The sequence below is a fragment of the Lepidothrix coronata genome, unplaced genomic scaffold, assembly GCF_001604755.1.
Source record: "Lepidothrix coronata isolate B3197 unplaced genomic scaffold, Lepidothrix_coronata-1.0 Scaffold124, whole genome shotgun sequence".
Lineage (NCBI taxonomy): Eukaryota > Metazoa > Chordata > Aves > Passeriformes > Pipridae > Lepidothrix > Lepidothrix coronata.
The window spans coordinates 3,969,291-3,992,538 of NW_016690304.1; the positions used below are offsets into that span (position 1 = coordinate 3,969,291).

At 41.5% G+C, this 23,248-nt stretch overlaps 1 protein-coding gene across 4 annotated transcripts; it reads right to left on the reverse strand.

Moving 5' to 3' along the window:
• Positions 1–6: 6 nt before the first annotated feature.
• On the reverse strand, positions 7–21,164 carry LOC108502782 (solute carrier family 22 member 15-like). 4 transcript variants are annotated; one of them, XM_017826072.1, is made up of 12 exons: positions 21,071–21,164; positions 19,549–19,695; positions 16,218–16,350; positions 15,398–15,562; positions 13,679–13,808; positions 11,753–11,974; positions 10,910–11,050; positions 10,031–10,116; positions 6,668–6,776; positions 2,763–2,835; positions 2,102–2,265; positions 7–1,108 (listed from the first exon to the last, which is right to left on the reverse strand). In XM_017826072.1, exons 2-12 carry the CDS (start codon positions 19,672–19,674, stop codon positions 1,096–1,098), a joined length of 1,362 nt encoding a protein of 453 aa, XP_017681561.1. In that variant the 5' UTR covers positions 19,675–19,695; positions 21,071–21,164; the 3' UTR covers positions 7–1,095. The 4 variants fall into 4 exon arrangements, with proteins under 4 accessions (XP_017681561.1, XP_017681562.1, XP_017681564.1 ...); XM_017826073.1 differs by lacking the exon at positions 21,071–21,164 and adding an exon at positions 14,508–14,578 and having other exon boundaries at positions 15,538–15,562; positions 19,549–20,838; XM_017826075.1 differs by lacking the exons at positions 2,102–2,265; positions 2,763–2,835; positions 21,071–21,164 and having other exon boundaries at positions 19,549–20,838.
• Between the last annotated feature and the right edge of the window lie 2,084 nt (positions 21,165–23,248).

A 23,248-nucleotide genomic window follows, 5' to 3' on the forward strand; every position in this document is an offset into this window, starting at 1 on the left:
AACTTCTCAAAACACAGTGGCCCAGCAGTAACCTTTTGCTATCAACACATTAGATAAAGGGCCAAAATCAAAACAGTACAAGTATTCTTCAAAAAAGCCTGGGTAAACATCCTGGAAAAAGCAGCACTCATAATACAGATGTTAAAATAATTGTCTTTTTAATAACAAAATTGTGTTTGCCATAAAAAAAATCTCTAACAGTTGTGATGCCTCTTTTCCAATGTAAATATATTAACTGTTAACCAAACACTGTTCCCTTGCAGGAAGAATTTCCAACTGATATGTGAAATATGTGGGATTATATATTACTACATATATTATACAATATATAACTCATGCTCAATAATTTCTCATTCCACATGTACAGCTAGAACTTAATAACCTTTGTCTAAAAGATTACTCATCCTCTCCTTTAAATGCACCTCTTCAAGTCCTGACAATTTTTCCAATATAGTATTATTTTTCATTTAAGGCATCTTCTCCAACAAAAACTTGCTGTCTCCCACAACAGAATCCATTCATTCTCCTTTCAGATCTCCTGCTCAGGTTTCTTATGCTAGACATAAGGCCAACAACCCACACAGATCTTTGGTCTCTTCACACTGTGAGGTATACACTGTAGTCTAGAGGCAAAAAACCTGTAGAGAAAATTGGCATATACAGGATGCTGCTCCCTTTCACATTTCCAGCTTGACAGAATATATAAGGCCATCTAAATTTTAAATTATACATCACTTCAATTACAACATCATAGCTTCATCTGAAGCTGGCAATTACGTCCTGTAAAATAAATTAATACTTCACTTCAAGAAGCTGTAGAGAAGTCCAAACCTCTGAAGTGGGCTTTTGTTAAGTCATTAAATTAATGCACAGATTTGTCAGCTCTGTTCTCACAAGCTTTGATCAACTCCTTCCATCTTCTCAGTGTGCCTCCACACAGAGCTGTTCAACATGCTACAAACAGCATTATACATGAGTCCTGCAATGTTTCCTGTCAGACACAGGGAGCAGCACTTTGCCCTTCAGCTGTTACAGCATCTTCTCAATGGAGCCTTCATTTTCCACCAGACAGGCCTCAAACTCAAGTGTTTTCTTCTAACTGCTTTGCCTGTCAGACAGAAGAGAAATAATTGCTGAAAAATGTTTTACATATCTTCTTTGCCTTGTCCTATTTCATAGCCTAATATTAAAGGTGAAAACCAGAATTCATTGATTTTTTTAAACATTAGAAGTGAAGTGGTATTTGAAAAGCACAGAAGCTGTTGGGTTTTTTTTCCAGTTCAACTGAATGCAGTATTACTCTGTATTAGGCATAGAAAGAGAGCAGAATAGTGTGTGTAGTATAATTAAACTGATTAAGTACAATAATTACCAGATCATTAACAAGATAGCATAGAAAGAAAAAACATAAGAAAACCACATATTCTTTTACTTCTACACTAAGCCTGCTTAATTCTAAGATACCAATTCCTTTCTTCTAGAAATCCCCCCCTACCCCTCCCTTTTAAGACTAATTCTTTTGGGAAACCATTCCCAAACTGAGGGGATATACTTTACATTTTCTATTCTATTACTTGTTGAATCAAACAAAAATTTCATTTCCCACTTCAGAAGTTTCATTTACTGCATATCAACAACAGGAAAACACTTAAAATGGCTTTAACCCAGGAGACTAATGAAGGATAAAATGCTCAGATATGTATTAATAGTAGATTATGTTCCACTGTAAACATGACAAAAAGGCACAATCCAATATATAAAAAATATGCCTAGTTGTTTTCCTGTAAAAGCAGAGGAATGTTACTGAAAGTATTGTGGCTGATTATTTCAGACTGTCTTTTTAAAACCTGTTTTCCCTTAAAAGAAACAAAATCATATTCATTTATACATAATGTAAGACCTACAGATGAATGTTGTGGAGCCTTTTCATCCTTAAGAGCCAAGGAATAGATTTCATCTCTACTGAATGCAGGAGAAGGATGGCTCTAAAGACTTCATGTTTGTTAATGCACAGTCTGACCAAGATGCAGGTCAGCCCTAGTTCACATAAGATAGAGGGGAAAATAATGCAAAGTTATCAAAAAAAAAAATATTTAATTACTCTGTCTCTTCATTTTTAAGCACTTGGTATCTGGGACTCTGGAGGTCGTCGATGCTCTCAGCAATTGGATTATTTAGTGTTTCTGGCAGAAGGAGAGTCAGGAATCCTGCAGATAGTCCAGTGATTCCAAACACCACGAACGGTATAGAAGGACTGAGAGACTTCTGAAATCAAAAACCCAGAGTAAAAACCCAGCATTCTTGCCTGCTCTCAAAAAACACAAACCGCAGTCAAAACCAGAAGACTACAGCTTGTCACTCCAGCAGTTTGTGCAATTATCCATATTCTGGTAGAGGAAAGAAACCCAATAAATGCCATTTCACAGAAACAGCTTCATATAAAAGCTTTGTTCACATGTCTAAGAAAACTCAGATACGGAGTGAGCCTTAGCAGTACCAAAGGCATTACATGGCAACCATTTCACTCAGAGATGAAATAGTGACAACATAAAACATTAGACTATTTCCAAAAATGACAAAATACTAGGTATTTTTAAGCATTGTTCACTCATTCTTGAAATCAAGTGAACACTATTTAATTTTTCATAAAATCAATTTTTTTTTCCAAGGAATAGGGGTGGACATGATACAAAAAACAGTAAAGTGCTTTTGAGAGAATTTAATAAATCTGAGTTACATAAAAAAGTTGAAAATAATCTTACCATTGATGGCACAAATGGAGCCAAAATGCCCCCAAATCTGCAAGACATGGAGCAGACACCCAAGCCAGCATTTCTGTTTTGAACAAAGGATGCAAAGTTTGTACTTTCAGAATACACAGCTGAATCATGCATGAACATGTGGTGGCAGTGTCCGAGCCAACTTTTATATATATATATATATATATATATTTTAAGTTATCAGTAATCTTGAATTTAAATAAAGTTTTTAAAGACCTCCAGTGGTTACTCCAAAGACTTTCCTCAACTGGGTGCAGGTAAGGTAAAATCACACTCTTTCAAACGCTCCCAAAACCACCCTGTTGTGCAATCAACCCTTCAATCAACCAACAGAGAGGCTTTCCAACCTGCACCCTAGGGCAATTTAATTGGGCATCCCTGAATGGGGAAGGATTTCAAAATGTGGCAGGATCTTCAGAGAGAAGATGCTGAATCTTATCTCCAGCTTGAGCTGCAGCAGCCTCTCCTCTGCCACCTCGGGGTGCACAGATGAAAAGTCAGTGTTTACCTCCAAACAGAAAATAACTCTCTGCCAGTGAGAAGCTTGAAAACATCTGGCCAGATGTGTCACTACAGGAGCTGCTGAATTCTGTGCTCCCTTCAATTTTCAGATAAGTTTAAAATAATCTCATCCAGACTGTGATAATCATGGCTTAGAACAGCAAGATCCTCTTCAAAGGAAAGTTCAAAAGTCCTCAGTCTTTAATTTCCTGACCAATTGCAAAAACTCTTCCATCTCTGTATCATTCCTAAATACAGGATTTCACAGCCCTTCAGAGATGGGTGTCAGCACCAGTCACCAGCGAGATGGTAACAAGGTCATGGTGGCTGCTCTCTCTGCATCGCTTGGTTCCTTCCTCTCATTCATCATCATCCTCAGGCTCGCTGCTGAGCTGAGCTGTTCCTGCTCATCTTTTTTCCCCCCTCCTGCTCACCCTTTCCCTCCTCCAAAGACAGGAAGACAGTGACAGGATTAAGAATGATGAGGAGAGTGGTGACACGGGTCACTGGTATCCCAATATCACCCACCTGCATGTCCCTTCCTAATTGCCCTTTGCCAGGTGAAGGGAAACAGGTGGAAGGAGCTGATGAGAGGCCAGTGACTTTGGAGTAAAATAAACAGAAAAGGCAACCTTTTCTCTCATCAAGTCCTCTTGGGAAAAGGAAAATAGCAACCCACATTTCCTCACAGTTAGGCCACATCAACCCAAACCCCACAAGACAAGGCCAAGCACCTCCCTGTCCAACAAAATCCCTGCATGATGGGACACACCAGTCTGTGTGTGAACCATTCCTTCCCACAGATCCCAAGCCTGTCCATGCCCAGAGGTTTGCTGGCTTCTTAACTTTCTGCTGAGAGGGAATATGGTAAAATGTGATCCTAAATGCCAATCGGATCATTGCCATTCCAATGCAAAATGAAAGCAGTTATGAAAAGACCCAAGGATAGTTTCCCCACTGTGAAAATAATCAAATAGTTTAATAATTACTGAAAATGAGCAAGAAAAGCTGTCCTTGGCAGGGCAATGGCTTCACTCTGTTTTCACCCAAGACACACAAGGATGTCATCATTTTGCAACTACTTTCTCAAGAAAAAGCCCCATGAGTTTTTACATCTATATTAGTGAGCTATGATTACAATTTGTTCCCAAAGATAACCTTCCTCTTTGTCCAAAATGCAACAGCAGTGAAATTTTCTATTTTTAACTTTTTTTTCATTCCCCAGCAGGTATTTTAATGACACATCAAAAAGGAAAAAAAAGCCCCAAGCCCAAAGACTCCCCAGCCTGCAGCACTGCCCTGTTTATACCATGAGGTGTATTTGTCACTGCTGCATGTACCAGTTAACTTAAAACAGAGGCCCAACAATCCTCATACTTAAAATAGTAAGTTTAAATACAGAGCAGTAATACTGAAGACGTTTAATTTTTCTGCAAAACATCCATCTGAAAAAAAAAAAAAAAAGGCAAAAAAATAGTTATTCCACCTCCTCTGCCTTTGAATGTACGTCTCATCCCAGGACTGATCCAGGAGCACTACAAAGCTTTGCAGAGACCACCAGGTGGTGCTGATGTTTTGCTTTAAATTTAACACTCACCCGTCACACCACTTCTCTTGCAGAAACTATAATATTTGCAATTAAAAGGACCAGAGACTTATCAAATGTTTTTAAAATGTATAAATTGTCACATGTCAGGAATGTTCATGTGGTTTAATGTATCAGTTTGTCACATTACTAAACTGGTCTAATATAGTTACTATTTTTTTTAACTGTCTTTCTCCTTACATTTTCTCCCCTGGTAGTCTGTGAATTTGCCATACAAAGTACTTTTTTTTTGCCAGAATATTAGTGCAGATTCTCAAATGAAGCAGCACTTTACTTGATTTTTTTTTTAATATTCCTCATGAAAATTACTTCGTTTCATACACACAGAGATGCTGCTGTAATTCCTGCTAGGCATGAGCTGTCACATACTTGGCACCAGGCATCAGCACGACTTAAGGAGACAGTGTAGCATGAAAACACAGCAAAACAAGCAGAAGCTGATAAATTAAACACATTTTCAGATTTAATTTTCTTGGTTCGTAATTCCTGAAAAGTAGAGGGGACAGGGAAACAAACAAACAAAAATCAAATGTGCTCAAAAAAAGAAAAGGAAAACAAGGAGGGTCTGAAGTTTGGATGGGGAGAATGCAAACAATCCCCCACATCCACCTGCAGTCAGTGTGCCTGGGACGTGCATAGTCAACCTAAACCTGTGCCAAGAACCACAAGCTCAGTATCTACAAACAGTCACTCCACTTCCATCCTCATCAGTGGTACTGCTGAAGCTGCATCCACAGTCCAGCTTTTATGGCTCCCTAACATGGTAATTTATGAACTGTGATATTATTAAAAAAAAAAAAAAAAAACCAATCCAAGGAGTCCCCCAACTTTTCTGTTTGTTTGTTTTTTCATTTCCCCCCAAAGCCCTGGATTCAAGTGATTTGTGTCACCATCCTAACTCACTACAGCCACATCTACCAGCTGGGACACCTTCCTACTCCACATCACCTTTCAACTTTCCTGCTCTCTCTAAACTGGGCCCAGTTTTTTCGAGTACATTTGCAGTTGCTATTCTTGATTGACTCATGCAATGTGGCTCAAAGTCTGAGCACGTACTTAGAGCACATCCAGAAAATCACATGGGACCAACATGAGGGTGAGAAGAACAAGACTCTGTATTATGTTTTCCTATCTCAGATTTATCTTGGGACAACAGGAGAGTAACTTCACAGAGAGTTGGTAAGAACTATGAAAAATAAATTAAGGTTTTTAGCTCTACACCATTAATTAAATGGTGTAGAGCAAATGACTGTCATATAGATACTATTAAAATGGGCTGCATTATAAATATTTAATTAAATAACAAAGATATAGAAAAGAACTTGCTTTCCAGCAGGCAAACTAAGTCATATGGGAGATGTAAGCACACAAAAGGACTGTAACTAGTCCTTACTGCACAGTCTGCATTTATTTTTAAGGTAGCACACACTTCCATCACATCATTGTGTTTGGGTTTGCTCCCTGTAATTGTACTCCCAAAAATCAATAGTAGAAATGATAAACACATCACCAAGCACTGCAGCACAAGAAGCTGGTTTTCATGGTTTTGCTCTGGATTCAGACCAAGAGCAAATTTCCCCAAACAGCCTGGAAAAGTGCATTGGTGCAAAATGTGTGACTACTTGGAGAAGCCCTTTCCAGCCCTGGCGAGCTGCCTTACTTACAGAAAGAACTCATACAGTTATTTCAGGTAAAAATAATTACAGATAAATGCTAAAGCACACCTGCAATCCCGAGCATGGAAAACAATTTCATTTACCCAGAAGCTCTGCTAAATTACCTCAGCACTGTTGGGTACAGCTCAGATGTATAAATATACAGGATGTTGAAAGCAGCACTGACCATCATTTTTCCACACAGAGCTAACAAAGTGGGACCCAGGAGGAGACCTTTCAGGAAAGAGAAAACAGGATGTAAGCATGAAGAGTCTCTTTTCTTATTCTTTTTTTACACAAATTTCTTTTTTTTTTACACAAATTTCTTTTTACACAAATTGGAGACTGTCACAAAAAGCAGTGTTTAACCCAGACATTTTTCAACTACGAGCACAAAAGCAGTATCTCAGCTCTTCCCAACCAAGCTAGTTTCTTAAACTAGCTTAAGAAAATTGTATTTAGGACAAAGGAAATCAAATCCTTTTTGTTTGTTTGTTTGTTTGGAAACTGTCAAACTATCACATGTCTAAAGGAAGGGCTGCTGCTTCCAGCTCTGCAGTCAGAACATCTTCCCAGGTAACTGTGTCCTTTGACAACCACAGACAACGTACCCTTCTTGACTAGTTTATTAGATTAAAACCATGGAACTTCATTCACCTCAACAGTTTATTTGCTCCCCAAGGACACCCTGTTGGGACTTAAAATTGTGACAGTTCTGTAATTGGAAAGAACAAATGCTAATGCATTTACTAGGTTTACTAAGAAGACAGAGTTTGGTTGGCCAAATGGAAGTGTGCATCTTTTAGAGTCCAAAAGAAACCTGGCTTTCATTAACGTGATTTTGGTTATGGTTATGTTCACACCATATGTTTTAATAAAAAGAGAATGTAATACTTTTTTAGATGAAAAAAGAACAAGTATTCTGATTAGCTGTATTTCAGGTTCCCTTCCTTAGCACTGAGTTCAGCGTTTTTGATTTGGATCAAATAATGTTCGTTAAGTCATGGGAAACTCTGATTGCTTCTCAGTTGCTTTTCTTTTAGTTTTGCCCATCAGTACTTTCAGTATAATTCATCCAGTCAGATTCTGTTTCAACTGATGAAGAAATTCATCTGTATGTAAACTGAAATCCAGAAACTTGATTTAATTTCTTTAAGTGTGATGCATTTTTGCGCTTATTTCTGTAATTCATGCAAAACAGACGCAACATTTTCACCCAAGTTCTCCTTTTACACGGGAAGAACTGGAATATTACACACAGTTGCCAGATGGAAAGGTGTGAAGCTGGTCCTCCCAGTGCTATTAGGTAGATTCACCCTCTGTCAGTCACCTTCACGAGTAAAAGTTCATTTGAGCAGGACTTTTGAGACTGAAGGAGTCTTTAAACTTACTTCAGACAAAGTACCCACCCATGAAAGGGTCATTCTCAGCACAAAATACTCAACATTAACTAGAGCTGAGGTAAAATCGATTTGAAGAACTGCAAATTCTCTTTCCTGCTGCAGTGGAAAGCATATCAAGGAAAGCCACAAAAAGGTATTATGCACAAACAGATAAATCTCAATGAAAGCTAAAATCCAGTTACCCCTAGACTGGGAGTCTCCTTTGCTTGCTGCAGTATAAAGCAGACACAAAATGCAGATGGTCTTTCTGCTCTACAGCAGCTTTTGAAAGAAAATAGTATTACAGCTCCATTGCCCCTCCACTGCCACTCTCCCTCACCATCTTCCAGTCTGATACACAAACTAATTGATGAATTTTAAGTGATAAGGAAAGAGGGAGCTGAGGGTTATATCAGTCTTTACATAACCACTGGCAGAATTTTAGTCTCCAATTCAGTACACATCTTTAATATCAGAAATGCTCTTGGCTTATTCCACAGGGGAAATCATTCTGATCAGATTCTCATTCACAAGTTAGCAGAGTTATTTAGAAATCAAGCAAAGGTTACAGACATGAGAGGCAGGTGCCCAGCATCTCATTAAAACCTTAAATCCCTTGTAATAAAATCAAGAATCTTATCAATCACTCGGAAGAACAGAGACTTAGACAAATGTAATAGTAATGGGAGGGTCAGACTGGAGCTGCAGCAATCCTTGTTTCATCCAAAGTGACTCATCTTCATCATGCTTGGAACCAAATTTCTTTCTTCTGAACTGACACAGATCACTCTGGGCCAAGAGCCAGCTTTACTCTCACCACAGTGCCAAGTCAGATGTTTTAATGGGATTAAAGACAAATCAACTGGAAAAGGCAGAAGACTTCCTGTAAATAAGGAACTCTTCAGGAATTATTACCCTACTGCTTTTCTATCATTTTGTTTTAAAATTCATAAAGAGAAGCACAAAGAGCAAAGTTGTTGGAATAAAGGAAGACACTGCCTCAATAGAAGGAGCAACAAAACGTCTGAGGACTTGAATTAATGGCATATCAGATTATGGGACATTTTCTCTCCGTCTGCTTTTCTTCCTGAGCCTTTTCTCAGATCAATTAGAACTGGATGCCAGACAGCATTTATATCTGTTAAGGATAAACATAGCCTATGGGAGACTACTTTGGGATCACAGAGCTGGTGCTCTCAATCAGAACACTGTTAAGGCTGAAGTATTTCTACTGATGGGACGTTAAGAAAAACACAAGCAGAGAGCAGCCACTTCTACTTGTTAGTGTCACACAGACCTAAGTTTTCAGTAGCTAAAATAAATACTGGCATAGAAAACAACGTACTTGGAATGGAAATAAAATTGAAAAGACAAAACCGAACATTTTGTGAATGTCACTGACAATGTCAGAGAATAACACATCTTTTGAGAAGGGAAACACATGTGATGATGCTCCACTGTTACCACGAGCTATCCTCACAACTGCATAACACGGCAATACCCAGCCGAGTCTGACAAAGGCAGCAAGCTTCCTGCCATCCCTGTGGCTTCCATACTGCAATTCTGACTTCCATTTCTAATTCTCAAGAACAAAATTATTTTTTAAAGCTTTTTAGTGGTGCTTTTTAATGATGAATTGAACTTCTAATTCTGGAAAACGTTCGTTTTGTATTTCTGTAAATACCACACGCCACCAAAACCACTGTAAAATTAAGCTTGGCACCTCACACTGTCAAGATCCAAACCAAGATTACACTGCACAGTGGTCTAGCTATGAAATCCAGCACTTTAAGGTGAACTGCTTAATAGTGATCAATGAATGAAGGGTCAGTATCTGAGACAGAATGGGACACCTTGGGCTGGCCTTCAGAGAGCCAAGGGCTTACAGCCAGACCAACTTAGTCAACTAACACAGCCAAATTATGCCTGTAAGGAGTTAAAAGGAATATAGACAAGCCCCTGTCTCCCTGACCAGCCCCAAAAAGAGAAGAGAGGGGTGTAAATGGATAGGGCACCAGGGCCTTGTACGCTCGGTCACAAAGTGTCCATCAAGCTGTTCTGTCAGCTTTTATCCCAACTTCTGCTTTGCCAGCAGCACACACTTACCAGCATTTGTTGGTAAAAACATGGTAAACACACAGGCAAGCCCTGCAAATGTCAGAAAACACGTCATGGTTTTACGTCTTCCAGACCTGGAAGGAAAAGAGCACCCGGGTAAAGATGGAAACAAGGCCCTCCAGTGTTTTTCAGTTTGTCTGCAAATTACCAAAGTACTGAAGTACACAGCAGCACAAGTAACAGCTCTAAATCCATTGCACCTTGGTCAGTGCTTCACATCTTGTGGCTTTTTGCCACTGACCTCAGTGAGACCAAAGTATCGTTACAAAGACACCAAATGTGCAGGTTACACGAAACCCTGAGGAGCCCTCAGTGGTCAGAATTTTTGGGCTTCGGAAAAAAACACCCACACAAAGGATGGCCTCCAAGCACACTGAGAAGTATGAAAATACACAGACATGGATCATCCGTGCCTTCCTGAAAATTGAACAGTTCTTTTCTAAGAGAACTTTGAAGTGAGATTAGGTAAAAATGAACAATGCTGAAAACTGCTTTCAACTGCAGTTGGTAGGCACTACAAAACCATGTTATTCTGAATAAAATATGTAAGAGAGATATATAACCTATAGGTACTTAAATAACTAGGCTACTCACTTCTTTCCATAAAGACCAAAATTTTTTAATAACGTTAATCATTGAAGAGCTTATCTCCGGAGTAATGTAAGATCTGAACAAAACTAAAAAAAGCAAAGATGTAGAAAACCAGTCTCATTTCTGCATCAAGTGCAGAAACTCCTACAGCAGAGTAAATCCCCAAAGAACCAACACTGTTTAGAAGAAGTGAAGTATCTGACTGAGAAAAATGTTAATATTTTTCTAGGGTATCTACAAATACATGCAGAGAACTAGGAAATAAGTTTTTCTTACCAGGATTTCTCAATGAAAAACATGCAGAGAGGAAATGCTGGAACTTCTACAAGACCAGAAAGAGCCACGTTTAAATAGAGATTTCCTCTTAATTCACCAGCATTTAAAGTTAGTCCATAGTACACAAAGCTGCAGACATACCTAAAAATAACCAGAAAAGTTATATTATTAACAGAACTAGTCTTTAGGACTATGAAAGCATTTAAAAGGTAAATTATGCCAAGTTATGGATTAGCTATATTGAGGTACATGGTAGGAAGACAACTCTGAGATCCTCCTGGAAGGGAAATAAGGCAATGAGAAAAGCTCCTATTTAATTACAGTAACTTGGTACAGTTGTATCACTTTTCAAGACAGCACCTAATATAAATCTATGCAACCTGTATTTTACCTTGCTCACAATTTTCCTGCACTGAACCTGTGAAATGTAATTTCAGGCTCTTAACTCTTCTTCTTAATCCAGATCTCTGTGGCTGCCTAATCCGTGCAGCCCTTTTCTTCCCAAGGCTGGTTCAAACACACATCCTCTCAGTAATTTCTGCTTCAGCTTCTCATTTCACTCTAAGTAAATATTATGTTCTCACCAGATTATTTCTTAGTAGGTTTTGAAGCGGTTTCTAAGTAACATACTGAAAATAAAACACAACAGCAACAATGACAGAACAGCAACCTTGCAACACAGCACTTCGCAGGATTATTGTCTACCATCAACCGACGCATTTATGACACATTGATGTTCTGTGCTTTTTAAAGATACTACTTTTTAGAGAAAAGGGTGAAAATGTTCATTACTTCCTCGTGTCTGATTCACCCCCAACACCTCAGCACCTTGCTGTCACCCACCAGATGTACATCAGAAGGATGGTTCGCCACCGAAGGACCGGCTGTTTCACCAAGTTCAGGATTCCAGGTGCCAATTCATCCTTCCTCAGAGTTCCTGCACTGGGTTTCAATTTTAGATTTAATCTTTCTTTTCCATTACAAAGGGCAATATATTGCAACACGTCTTCAGCTTCTGCTGTTTTCCCTTGGGAGTACAGCCACCGTGGAGATTCTGGGAGCATGCTAACAGGAGGGAACAGAAGAGCAACAATGACAAGTTCATTCACTGCTCTAAAGTCAATCTTACCATTTTGCAAATCGATACTTGGATAAAAATACCAATACAAAATCCAGAGGAACACATTGTAGTTGTACTGTTCTGCACATTCAGTTCCAGGCAGCCTGGTGATAATACAGTTAAACCTTACAGATGGATCCCTGGGAGATGCCTGACAATGCACTCAGTCATGTTAGAAAAGTTTACATCTCATTCTTGACTCCTGCTGAACTGACTTCTTAGGCAATGCTACAATAGCATGGCCAAGGAAGCATCTCAAACCTCTACTATTTGAACATCCTGAACAAAACCTGGTTTTCACAAAGTTTATTTCAAGCTTCTCCACTACAGGAAGGGCTCCAAGTTGGAGCAGAGAGAAGGAAAGAAACCTTACTGGGGAATTAATTGTCAGGCTCCAGTACCAGCTCATCACTGCTCATATAAGATTTAAATCTCTTATTCCCACGTATAATCAGAATATCCTGGCTTTCCACAACTTCAGTTCATTATTCCAGCTTTTCTTTTTCCTCTGTGGCAGCTTTTATATGAGCCATAAAATAAGGAATGGAATATTTTTAACTCAACATTTATTTTCTCCAGTACTCTTAACAGATATATACATCCTACAACCAAACTAAACTTTCATTACCTCAGAGGATCCCAGCATTTTTAGTTTTTGGGGAAGTAATTCTACTCCATCAGAAACAGAACACTACAGAGGAAAACACATCATGCAGAAATTCTTTGTGCTGCCCGCAGAGTTTGTTTTCCTTGACTACAGGAAGCGAGGTGGGTTTTTTTACTGCATTCTTTAACAGAACTTAATTCAAGAGCAGATCTATCTAAAAAATAATGGAAATCAGAAGAGCTTTTTCCCATCTGTGCCGTGTGCTAGACATTCCTGGCAGGCAAAATACTACGCTATATGTGCAGGCAAAATACTACGCTATTCTTTTATTTCTTCTACAGCTTTAACTAGTGACCAGGAGAATACAAGGTGCATTACTTGATACATTAAAAGAACATTTTCTAAGAACACAGCCCAGACAAAGCTAGCATCTAATTCCTTAAATACTGATGCATTTTATAATCATTTTTTTGATAATGTCAGTGTGGGAATTCTAAATAGGAGCACCCAAGCACAGCAGTGCTAGGAATAGACACAAGGAACCTCAAAAGCAAGCAGATACACAACACATCACACTAAAAAGGCAATTCCTAGTGCTCTCACTTAGTTCCCTTTGCATGCTGAGTCTCACAGAGAGGAACTCTACAATCCCTTCCCAAGCTCTGAAGCCCTGCCTTGGCAGAAGGCAGCATTCCTGTCCCTGGCAGATGCTCCAGCTCACAGCCTCTGGCCGGCCTTCCCCTCCCTTCCCAAGCAGATCTGTAACTGAGTTTCCTTGGACAGCTGGCACACAGCTGCTCTCTGCAGCACTGGCCACCACAGCTGTAACAACACACAGAAACACAAGCCTGTCTGCTGGGTAACCCCGACTTCCTGCTTCACTTCACACCCCTTCTTCCTGCACAACAGAGTTTTAACTCCTGCTTGGCTCACAGAACCCTACAGAAAAGTGTCACCCTCCTTTATAGCCCTCTCAAATGGTGACAAGGTTCATTACTGCATATTTTTTTCCTTATCATGAGAATGCACGTGAACCACTTACAAAGAGAGGAGGAGGAAGAAGACCCCTGGAGTGTTGGACACCAAGGCGAGGTAGCGCCACTCTCTGATACAGTAACCCAGCAAAGCAAAAACAGCAATGCCAACTGCAAATGTCACATTAGTTAGTGAACCTGAAAAAAACAAGAGCAAGCCAGTCACCACAGAAAACCATTGGCAAAAGGGAAAAAATTCTTAAAGCAGAAGCCTGAAATTCCTAAATAAAACAGCAATTTTATGAGCTATCTTTACAGCACTTGTGAACCAGCTGGCTTAAGTGTAACATGGAATCCCAATGAAGAACAGCTTTGCGTAGAGCATGGGAGGGTTGGGGGTTTTTTTTCCCCTTTAAAAAAATAAAAGAGTGGGACATAGGAGAGAGCAAGACATGAACAGGAACTTAGACACTAAAGAGAAAACCTGAGGACAGGAGGGGAAGCATTGGGAGCAAGTGATTTATTTAGGTCTGTTGGGGAAATCTTGAATAGAAGCAGCAGGCTGGAGCAGAAATTGGAAGTTACAGAAGTACGAGGACTGAGCTCAGTACAAAACCAGCTGCCAATCCTGGGGTTTATTACAGCAGATTTCTGATGAACTAACATAAAGAAAAGTGTTTAAAATACGGGGTCAACTGGAACTCCAAAAGCCCAGCAACAAACCTTCTGCAGCCAAACAGGAGATCCTGTGGCCCGCAGACACTCGGAGCTGTGTCCCACAGAGCCCAGCTCACACCAACATCCCGACAGCTGCTCTGACACAGCTGAGCTGCATCCAGCATCTCCCTCTCCCTCAGCCCCTCCTTCCCAACGCTGAGCACAACTGGAAGAGAGCACCTAGAGCAACAAGCAGCAGGAAATGGCCCAGCTTGTCCATCCATCGGGAGGCTGGCCCTGCAGGGAGGAGTCTGGGAAGAGCAGAGAGAGACAACCGGGCAAGGGAGGAGGAAGGGCGGGAAAGAGAGAGAGAGAGAAAGCACAAGTCAGAAAAGTGAACTCAGAAGAGGAAAATTCAGTACTTAAAAAAAAAGGCGAAAGGTTATAACTAAACCACAACTGCCTCATACACCCCCAGGAGCTCAGAGAAAAAAGTAAGAAAAACAGCAAAACGAGGCAACTGAATAAATGAGGGAGAGAAATATGCTCATCACAGACACAGAAAGCCAGCGTTTGGACTATGTTTTTCCCCATGTTGTGTCTGCCAGAAAGGCGTTACAGCCTGAGCTACTCCAGCTTTGAAACTGTCTGACATCCAAGTGTTAAACTTATTTTAAGTCTCGGCATTGGCATATGAGAAAAGGACATTTAAAAATACTGGATGGTCAGCACTTTCAGCAGTGGAAAAAACACTGTCCAGGCACCAGCTCATTTTGTGGTTCACAGAGACTTTTCCCAGAATACCCTCCCAAGGTATCACACAGGAGAAGTTGGCAGGATCTGCCAAAACATTTGTTTTCTTTTTTAACGTAATGCAGTGTACAAATTGAGAAATTTTAGGAATTAGTGTATCAATTTGAAAACCTCAGTTTTGCTACCTATCAAACAAACTCACTCCCATCTCCCTTATTCAGGCACCTTTCCCACAGAAATGAGAACCTGGATGAATCACATCACACTCATCTGATTTATTCTACAACTGACTTGACTTTGTACAAACATAAAATATAAGGCACTGATAGAACAATATGTGTCACAGTAACAATGATTAAATATATCCCAAATCCCACCTGTAAATGACCAAAATGATTTTCCTACATATTCCTGTGTTAGGACAAAAGACACAAGAGCCATTCCACCATTCACGATTCCAACAAAAAACCGCGAAACCGCAAATACGTCATAATTCGGAGCTAAGGCTGTGACATACCCAAAAATGACATCAAAAAAGAGACCTGTAGAGACAGAATAAAATGGAATTAGTACTTCTGCTACACAGCTTGAACTCCAAAACAGAGCAGGGACCACAGTCAGCGACTGACTATCGTGAGTAGACTTTAGTGCTCATCTCCCGTGTCTTGCGTTTGGCTTTCTGAAATCACATCATACAAAAATTACAATCATTTTCAAGGCACACACTTGAGGCCTGCAATGTCAAAGGTGACATTTCCTTCACACAGTGTTCTCATTAAACAAAAAGACCCTTTGGTTGCAAAAGGGTCTGGAAAGCAGAACACCAGGACAGGAGGAACCCGCTCCAGAGATGTTGAGGGAAATCATGCTCCCCCTCACCCTCCAAAAACGGGCAAATTATTTTTCATTTGGAACAATATGGTTGGGCAATGTGTGGAACACTGCGCTCCAGTAGTGATAACCAGGGTAAAACCAGGTTCTTTTTCATCTGCCATCGACATTCTGTGACCTCTGTGTTGCTCAGCACACTCGTATTGACAATTTCAGTGCTGCTCCACTCTGGGTGACAAGCTGACACAGATCACTGACAGAGCAGGGGGCCCACGAGCAGCCTCTGAGCAGGGTGGGCCAGGGGCAGGGAAGAAAAGAGATGTTATCCATGTAGAATGCTTAAGAAAAATCTTTTAACGCTCCTACCTGAGATATACACTGGTTTCCTGCCCAGTTTATCTGACAGAGGGCCAAATGTGATATTTCCAATGAGCAGTCCAGCAAAAAACAGGGACGATGCAAGGCTTACTTTGTAGGCTTCTTGGTCAATTAGGTACCACTGCCAAAAAAAAAAAGAATATCCTTATTAAAAGTATGAACACCAAGTTGCTGCTTTCCTCAAAAACAATGAAAAATCTATCAAAATTCTTTATTGCCATTTCCCACTTGTTGTTTTATATCCCATTGAAGTTTTATTCAAAGCTTGATAGGTAAGCCCACAGTAGCCATGTTTTTGCCTCCCCAACAGACCCTAACATCTCTCCCTCAGGAAATTTCAACGTAATATATTAAAATCTTTCAACTTAGTAAGTGCAAATAGTTGCACCCCAGTTCCCAAGCTTTGGCCAGGCAGCTTACCTTAGGTTATTAAAACAAGGAGAGTCTGAACTGTTAACAGCTTACCCAGCACTGAACCAACTCAGCTGTTTCAAAGCACAGATATTAAAAATCCTTCCTTAGCAAGAATAATGCACGTTCAGTGCTGCAGTACTCAGGGAGTTAATGCTGTGCAGCTGTGCTTCCTGATCCTGGTGATCCCTGGTGCCCTTCCCCACCATCCACATGCTGAACCCTCGAAGGCAATCGGGAAGGGATTACGGAAAAATGTCCTTGTTTCATAAAAATGCCAAGACCTACTTACAGACTACTCACTGGTGTTTTAGTATCTCACTGCACACGTGCATTTATAGCCAAGCCAGAGTTAGAAATGCATCATGGGTTTCTTCACAAAGTGTACTTTCTACCTCATCCAAAAGCTAAACTGAAGCAGCGCGGTCAAAAATCATCAGAAGAGAAGAAAATGAGCTCAGAGTGGGTTGAAATCAGAATGAAACACTATTTCCTGCTGGGGCAAGGCACACAGAGAGCTTGTGCAGCCCCTGTACTACGGACAGGGAGAGTCAACACTCACAGGAACACACTGCTGGACTTAGAAACACTGCTGACCCCACCAACTTGAGAAAGAATCAGAAAATCCTAAGTCGTTTTCCAGGAAAGGAAATAAACTAATTCAACGCAAAGCTTTACCCAGAGAACTATTTCATCATTATTTGAGTATTTCAAATAATTCCCAGTGTATTTACTGAAAAATTTATTTCCAAAAAAAGCAGATGAGTGTCACACTGGATAAAGATGTAGCCCCAAAACTTATGGTTTCTTAACTTTCTGAGGAGACTTCAACAATGAAATACCCCTGGGCACAAACCCTCAGGAAAACTAAAGAATAAAAATATCACTGCATGTGCTCTCAAAAGCACAGAGCACTCCTTCTCCACTCTAGCACTCCACACCAGATTTCAAACTCCCAGTTCTTGCCTGCAGAGTATTTCAGGCTGATACAAGAGACCACACAACTTTATGCTCCTGGATATGGTTGCAAAAATCCACTTCTCAGGAGTAAGGGACCATTTCTACACCAAATGTAGAAGCTCCTGAACTCACTGTCCAATCCTGAACTCACCTTCCTAAGCACCATCACTTGTTAAAGCAGGGGACTGAGTTGATGCCAGATCAAGAAGCAATTCTAACAACTGTATTTTTCATAAACTAAGCCTGACCTATTATTTATGAATTCTTAGTTATGCCAAAATTAATTACAACAATTAGTTCCTGAAGCAGAAGTCAAGAGTTGCTCTGGAGGTTTTTTGAGAACAGTTCCCCTGGATAACCAGAACAGAACAGAGAATATTCAATCCCCACAAAGTTTAATCTCCAATGCCAAAATAGAGAAAATAAACTTTACAGAAGCAGCTTCCTTTCTCAGGGCAGAACCAGGAAAGATTGCTTTTGCAAACTGTTCCTTGTGCTGCTCGGTGGATGCATGTTTGTATTTTAACAAGTCTAATGTAACGAGCTGTGAAGAATGTAACTTTTAAAAGAATGCATCCATCTATTTTATTTGCACAAAGATAACTTGTTAAATATTTTTCAAAATGAGCTGTAGCTTGCCAACAAAAGTGTTGCCAATTTTGCTCTCACCAAAACAGACATCCTCTCAGCTCTTTATATCCACGTGGAAGTGTGATTTACTCACTAGACCCTTAGCAGCAAAATGCTGGTCAGCATCTAAAGATTCCATAAGAAGACTGTTAACAATACAGTTTTAAAAAAATCTTAAAGTTACCAAAATGCATGGGAACATAAATCTGTTGTGATGAATCTTGGGAATTACCACATATTTTGAAAATAGGGACACTGCCTCCTACATTTAGAAACACAGTCTTAGTTAAAATTTGTTGATTTCTGGTTATAAGTTAAGCACTACCCCACATCAGGCATCCTGCTGAAAGTCTGGAACTGAAGGGTGATCTTGCTAATCAAAAAAATCTGTTTCTGACACAGGATATGATCCAATATTGCATCATTCCTCCACTGTCTAGTCACTACATTTCTCCAAGGTAAACATCACACAGTCACACTTGAGATAACAGGAAGGCAGTAAAATTTGGCACCAGCTACACCAAGTGCTAACCTGTCTTATAGGAGTTTACTGAGAACTGCTCCAAGAATTCCATCAGCAGAACTCCAGCAGTTCAGGCCACCACTCCAGCCACCCACACAGCCTGTTTTCTGGCACTGGCAGCACTGCTCAGGTCACTCGTGCCTGTCTGAGGGATTACAGCCCAGGGACCAGGGAAAAACAAGCAGAGCCTCTTGCCCGGAATTCATAAGGCATAAGGATGAAGAATAAAGCTTCTGTCCCCCTCAGCAAACTTCAATCTGTTCCATCTCCTGCTCTCACCACACATTAAAATATCCAGACATGTGGTGCACAAGTTCCATTTCCATATTGGTTTCATCTTCTGTAAGGAACCAATGCAGCTCATGGCCAAGCTTACATGCACAGCAGATTGTGCAGGCACCACAGACTGAACAGACATTATGTCAACAGACATTAGGAGGAGCTCATCCTCAATCCCAGTTATAAACTGTAATTAAATCATCATTCTTCATTAATAATGACTTTCTAAAAACAGCTGAAGGTAAAACTGAAAACAAGTAACATACGGAAAGTTCAACCTAAATTAATAAGTATTAGATTTACACTAGGAAAACTAAACTAATAATTCAGTCACATACTTTCCGATTTAAAAACAATAATAAAGTCAAAGAGCCAAATGGTGGATTCTAAAGATTTTTAGTAGCATAAGCCAGACATTACACTAAGCCCTGCTTGGCTTTTCCACATGCCATGTCCTGCACCAGTGGCACAAATCCCAAGAAGAGAAGAACTGAGGACACTGAAGGAAGTACTCGCCTCAGTGACGATGGATGTGAAGTTGCTGGCAAAACGGATGTGCTTGGCAAGCTCAGCTCTGCTCGCTGGAATTCCCTCCTGGTCTATGTGGTACCTGGGCACAGCTCCCACGAGCACAATAAGCATCGACTGGCAAGCCACGTATACCTTAAAATACAACACAATCAATCACTGACCCTGAACAATCCCAAGGAGACCTGATGGAATATTGCAGGCTTTTCATTAAACTAACAATTAACAATTCCCCAAAGAAAGCATTCCAAAGAAAACACAGTCAGTCTACTGTGTCTAAATCCCCAGATGTGACCATGAAGGTCAGTGGGAGCAGCAAGTACCACCCAGAGAGGCTGGTGCACTTCCAATGGAAGATTCATCTTCACACCCTCCTTCCTGGTGTGGAGTTGTTCGTTTTGTTCTTGCAGATTTTAGCCAGACATAGGAAAGGAAGATATTAAAAACTTCATTATAATTTCATAGGTGATATTTAATACTTACATTTTTTTATACATAAAAGTTTTACTAGAACGAGTATATTTATTCATTGAGATGGGCTTCGAGACGTTTTTAACATCTTCCAGGCTTTGCACATGATTTTATTTTTTCTAACTTAAAATAACATTATCCCTAAGCATATCCACATATTAGTGATTTTTAGCATGTCACCACTAAGGGAAAAGTTTTGACTCCAGAATGGCTCCCTTCATTGGGCCACAAGTCTTCAGATGGTGCGTTCGGCTGGATGTTGTTTTAATGGGCCATCTAATCCTGTGCTTACCTTGGACACTCTTGCAGAAACAAGTTACAAAGAAAACCATCAATCAGCACAGTCTCCCTTCCTCCCAGTCGTGTTTCATTCAAAACGCAAAACTGCACTAACAGGAGGAAGCGAGAGAAAACTAACGGAGCGAAACAGATAAATATTTGCATGCTGGGGCGTGGGTACTATTTAAAGACAGCACTCTGCATACCACTTTCAGAAGAGATTAAAATAGGAAAAAAGAAAGAGAAACAGAAAAAAAGTGCTGTAGTTAGACTCCATTTCCCTCATCAGCAGAAGCATAAGAGGCGCTCTTTAAAAAGCAAGCAAGATAAGGAGATGCGCACAGGAATAAGGAAAACACATCATGAACTTTGACAAGTTAAGCACGCAAGGCAGCACTGAGGTAAGAGAGAGGTTTGACAGGCTCCTTGGAAAAGCACCAAATCCGGTTTGGAACGCCCACGAATCCAAGCGGGGCTGCAAGAGGATGTTCGCCGGCACAGAACGGCCAGGGGAGGGAGGGCTCCTCCCCAGGAGCAGCGGCCGGGACCGGGACGGTTCTCAGAGGCGGAGTTGCTGTGGGGGGACACGGACCCCCCGGCTCCCGCCGGGAAACCGTTTCCCGGCGGGATTCCCGAGCCCCCTGCAGCCCGGGAGCGGGGTGGGGATGTCCCGGCAGCGGCACCGCCGTGCCCGCGATGGTGCCCGGGCTGTGCGAACAGAAACCAAAAGCAGCGCCCGGGGGTCCCGCCGCGCCCTCACCTGCAGCAACACCAGCAGGGCCGTGAGGCGCCGCTGCCCGCGCCCGAATGGCCCCGCCGCCGCCAGCGCCTCCTCCACATCCAGCCCCAGCTCCGGCCCCGGCCCCGCCGCCATGGCCCGGCCGCAGCGGCGCCCAGCCGGGCTAAGCCGAGCCCAGCCGAGCCGAGCTCCGCCCCGGCCGTAAAGCCTCACCCGCTGCCGGCGCGGGGCAGGACCGGCCGCGGCCCGGCGAGGACTGTCGGGGGCGTTTGGAACGAGAGCCCCGCCACAGCCGCCGAACGGGGCGGGCGGAGCGCGGGGCATCCGCGCCAGGCGGGGGGGAAAGCCTCTCCACGCTGCAGGAAGAAAAGGCTGCCAAGGCAGGAGGTGAGTCCGGGCAGGATGCTCCGAGATAAGGCCACATCTCCTCTCCAGCAAACAGGCAATCAGGGGGTGCTGCGGGAGACACCCCGGAGGAGAGCAGAACAGCCCGGCAGTTGTTCCAGAGCTGCCTGAAAACGGGAGCGGCTCTCCCTCTTTCATAGCCTGGTTTTAAGAGAAGCAGTGTTTTTCATCAGGATTTCATCTAGACTAGATAATTGCAGGCTGCTACCAAAGGTTAATTTTGCTCAGTAGCCTTTTCCCCGGGCTGCTGTCTCTGGTCGTGTGGTAATTCGGCACCTACTGAACTAGGAGGCTGCCCTGCCAATTCAATAAACAATGTGAACTAACATAAATGCTCTCTTCACCCTGTGGCTTTCATCTAGTTTGCAGGGTGACACCAAAAAGCTCCACACCCTATAGATAGCAGGAGAGCAGGAGAAACTCCTTTCAACTTGGCAAGTCTAGTATTAAGAATAGAGACATTAACTATCATTAATTAAGGTGTTTGACAAAAGCACAGTGACCAGCCTTGTTTGGTGCAATTTCTTCAAGACTCTAACACACAGTTACATTTGCATTTTTCCTACCATTACATTTGAAGGTGCAGCTTTTACTATTACACTAACTTTGTACAGGGTTTTAGTTTTGCTTTGGGGTTTTAAGTCTTTCTCCTCGGCCCGATCAAGAAATCCTTTGAAGCAGTAAGTTAGGATGACCTCCTCTTAGTATTCTTATTCCAGGAGAACTAAAATTAGTAGACAGATTGGCTGTCACAGCACAGCTCCCCGAGGAAGCAGCAGGTGCCGTGCAACAGAATGAGTTTGTTGCCCAGGAAGAGCTGAGGGTCAAAGTGCTGCTTACCTTGGAACTGGGACAGCCTGGAATAAAGGAAGTTTCCAAATAATTTCTAAGCTTCCTCATCCACGTAGTCACCGTACATTGGCAGATAGCAGTGAAATCCTAGGTTTTGAGGTCCTTGTAGTCTCTGCTCCAGCTGCTTTTGTGATTCCTGCCCTAATTCAGACAGAGCAATCTGTCACTGAACCTTGGCAAAGGTGGGCAGACATAAGACAGGTTCCTGTTCTGTTCCTGAATACAGCTACAGAAAGGACAACAGTAATTTTGGAACTCTACTGATTTTACAAGACCTATTTGGTTTCCCCTCATATTCCAACATCTGTTTTCTCATGTTAGTGTGGAGAACACACGATGCCCAAGGACTCAAAAAAAAGAGCCCAAAAAAACCTGTCCCCATTGTTGCTGCATCTGCTTCACCTTTAACATTTCAGCCTAAGATATACATACCAGCACTGGTTTAGAATCATCAGGTAATGATTCCCTGAGTGGGTCTCACCAACATCACGTTACACAGCGGGACAGGGTTTCAGCCCACATTCAGGAATGTTCCTGCTACCTGCTAAACATCAGCTGAACAAATAAAGGAGAAAAGATCAGCATTGTTTTCTGACATTCACAATTTTTTGCCAGGGGGTTTGTACTGCACGAACTGCTCTGATATCAGGAACTGAATCACTGCAAGGTCCCTTACAGTCAGATGAATTTTCATAATGCTTATATTTATTGCCACTGTCTCTCAAATCTTTCTCCTAAATTAACATTATTAAGCAATTCTTTCCTTTGAGGCAGTAAGTCAGGAGCCTTGCAAACAAGGTCCAGAGAACATGGTCACCGAGGTTTTGGATTGGGTTTTGGGAGGAGTGTTAACAGCTTATTTGAGCTGTTTGAGAAGGACACCTTCCTTCTCTGGGTCACCACAGGAACTCTGCCTAGGAAATACAAACTCAAATCAGTTTG

Excerpts from the sequence above, each read along its gene's own strand:
- LOC108502782 (XM_017826072.1), bottom strand. The coding sequence starts at position 19,674 with ATGCTTATTGTGCTCGTGGGAGCTGTGCCCAGGTACCACATAGACCAG. Across the intron at positions 16,351-19,548 it reads TCACATCCATCGTCACTGAG|TGGTACCTAATTGACCAAGA; the intron begins GCGAGTACTTCC and ends TTTTTTTGGCAG. Across the intron at positions 6,777-10,030 it reads GTTTTTACCAACAAATGCTG|GTCTCCTCCTGGGTCCCACT; the intron begins GTAAGTGTGTGC and ends CTTTCCTGAAAG.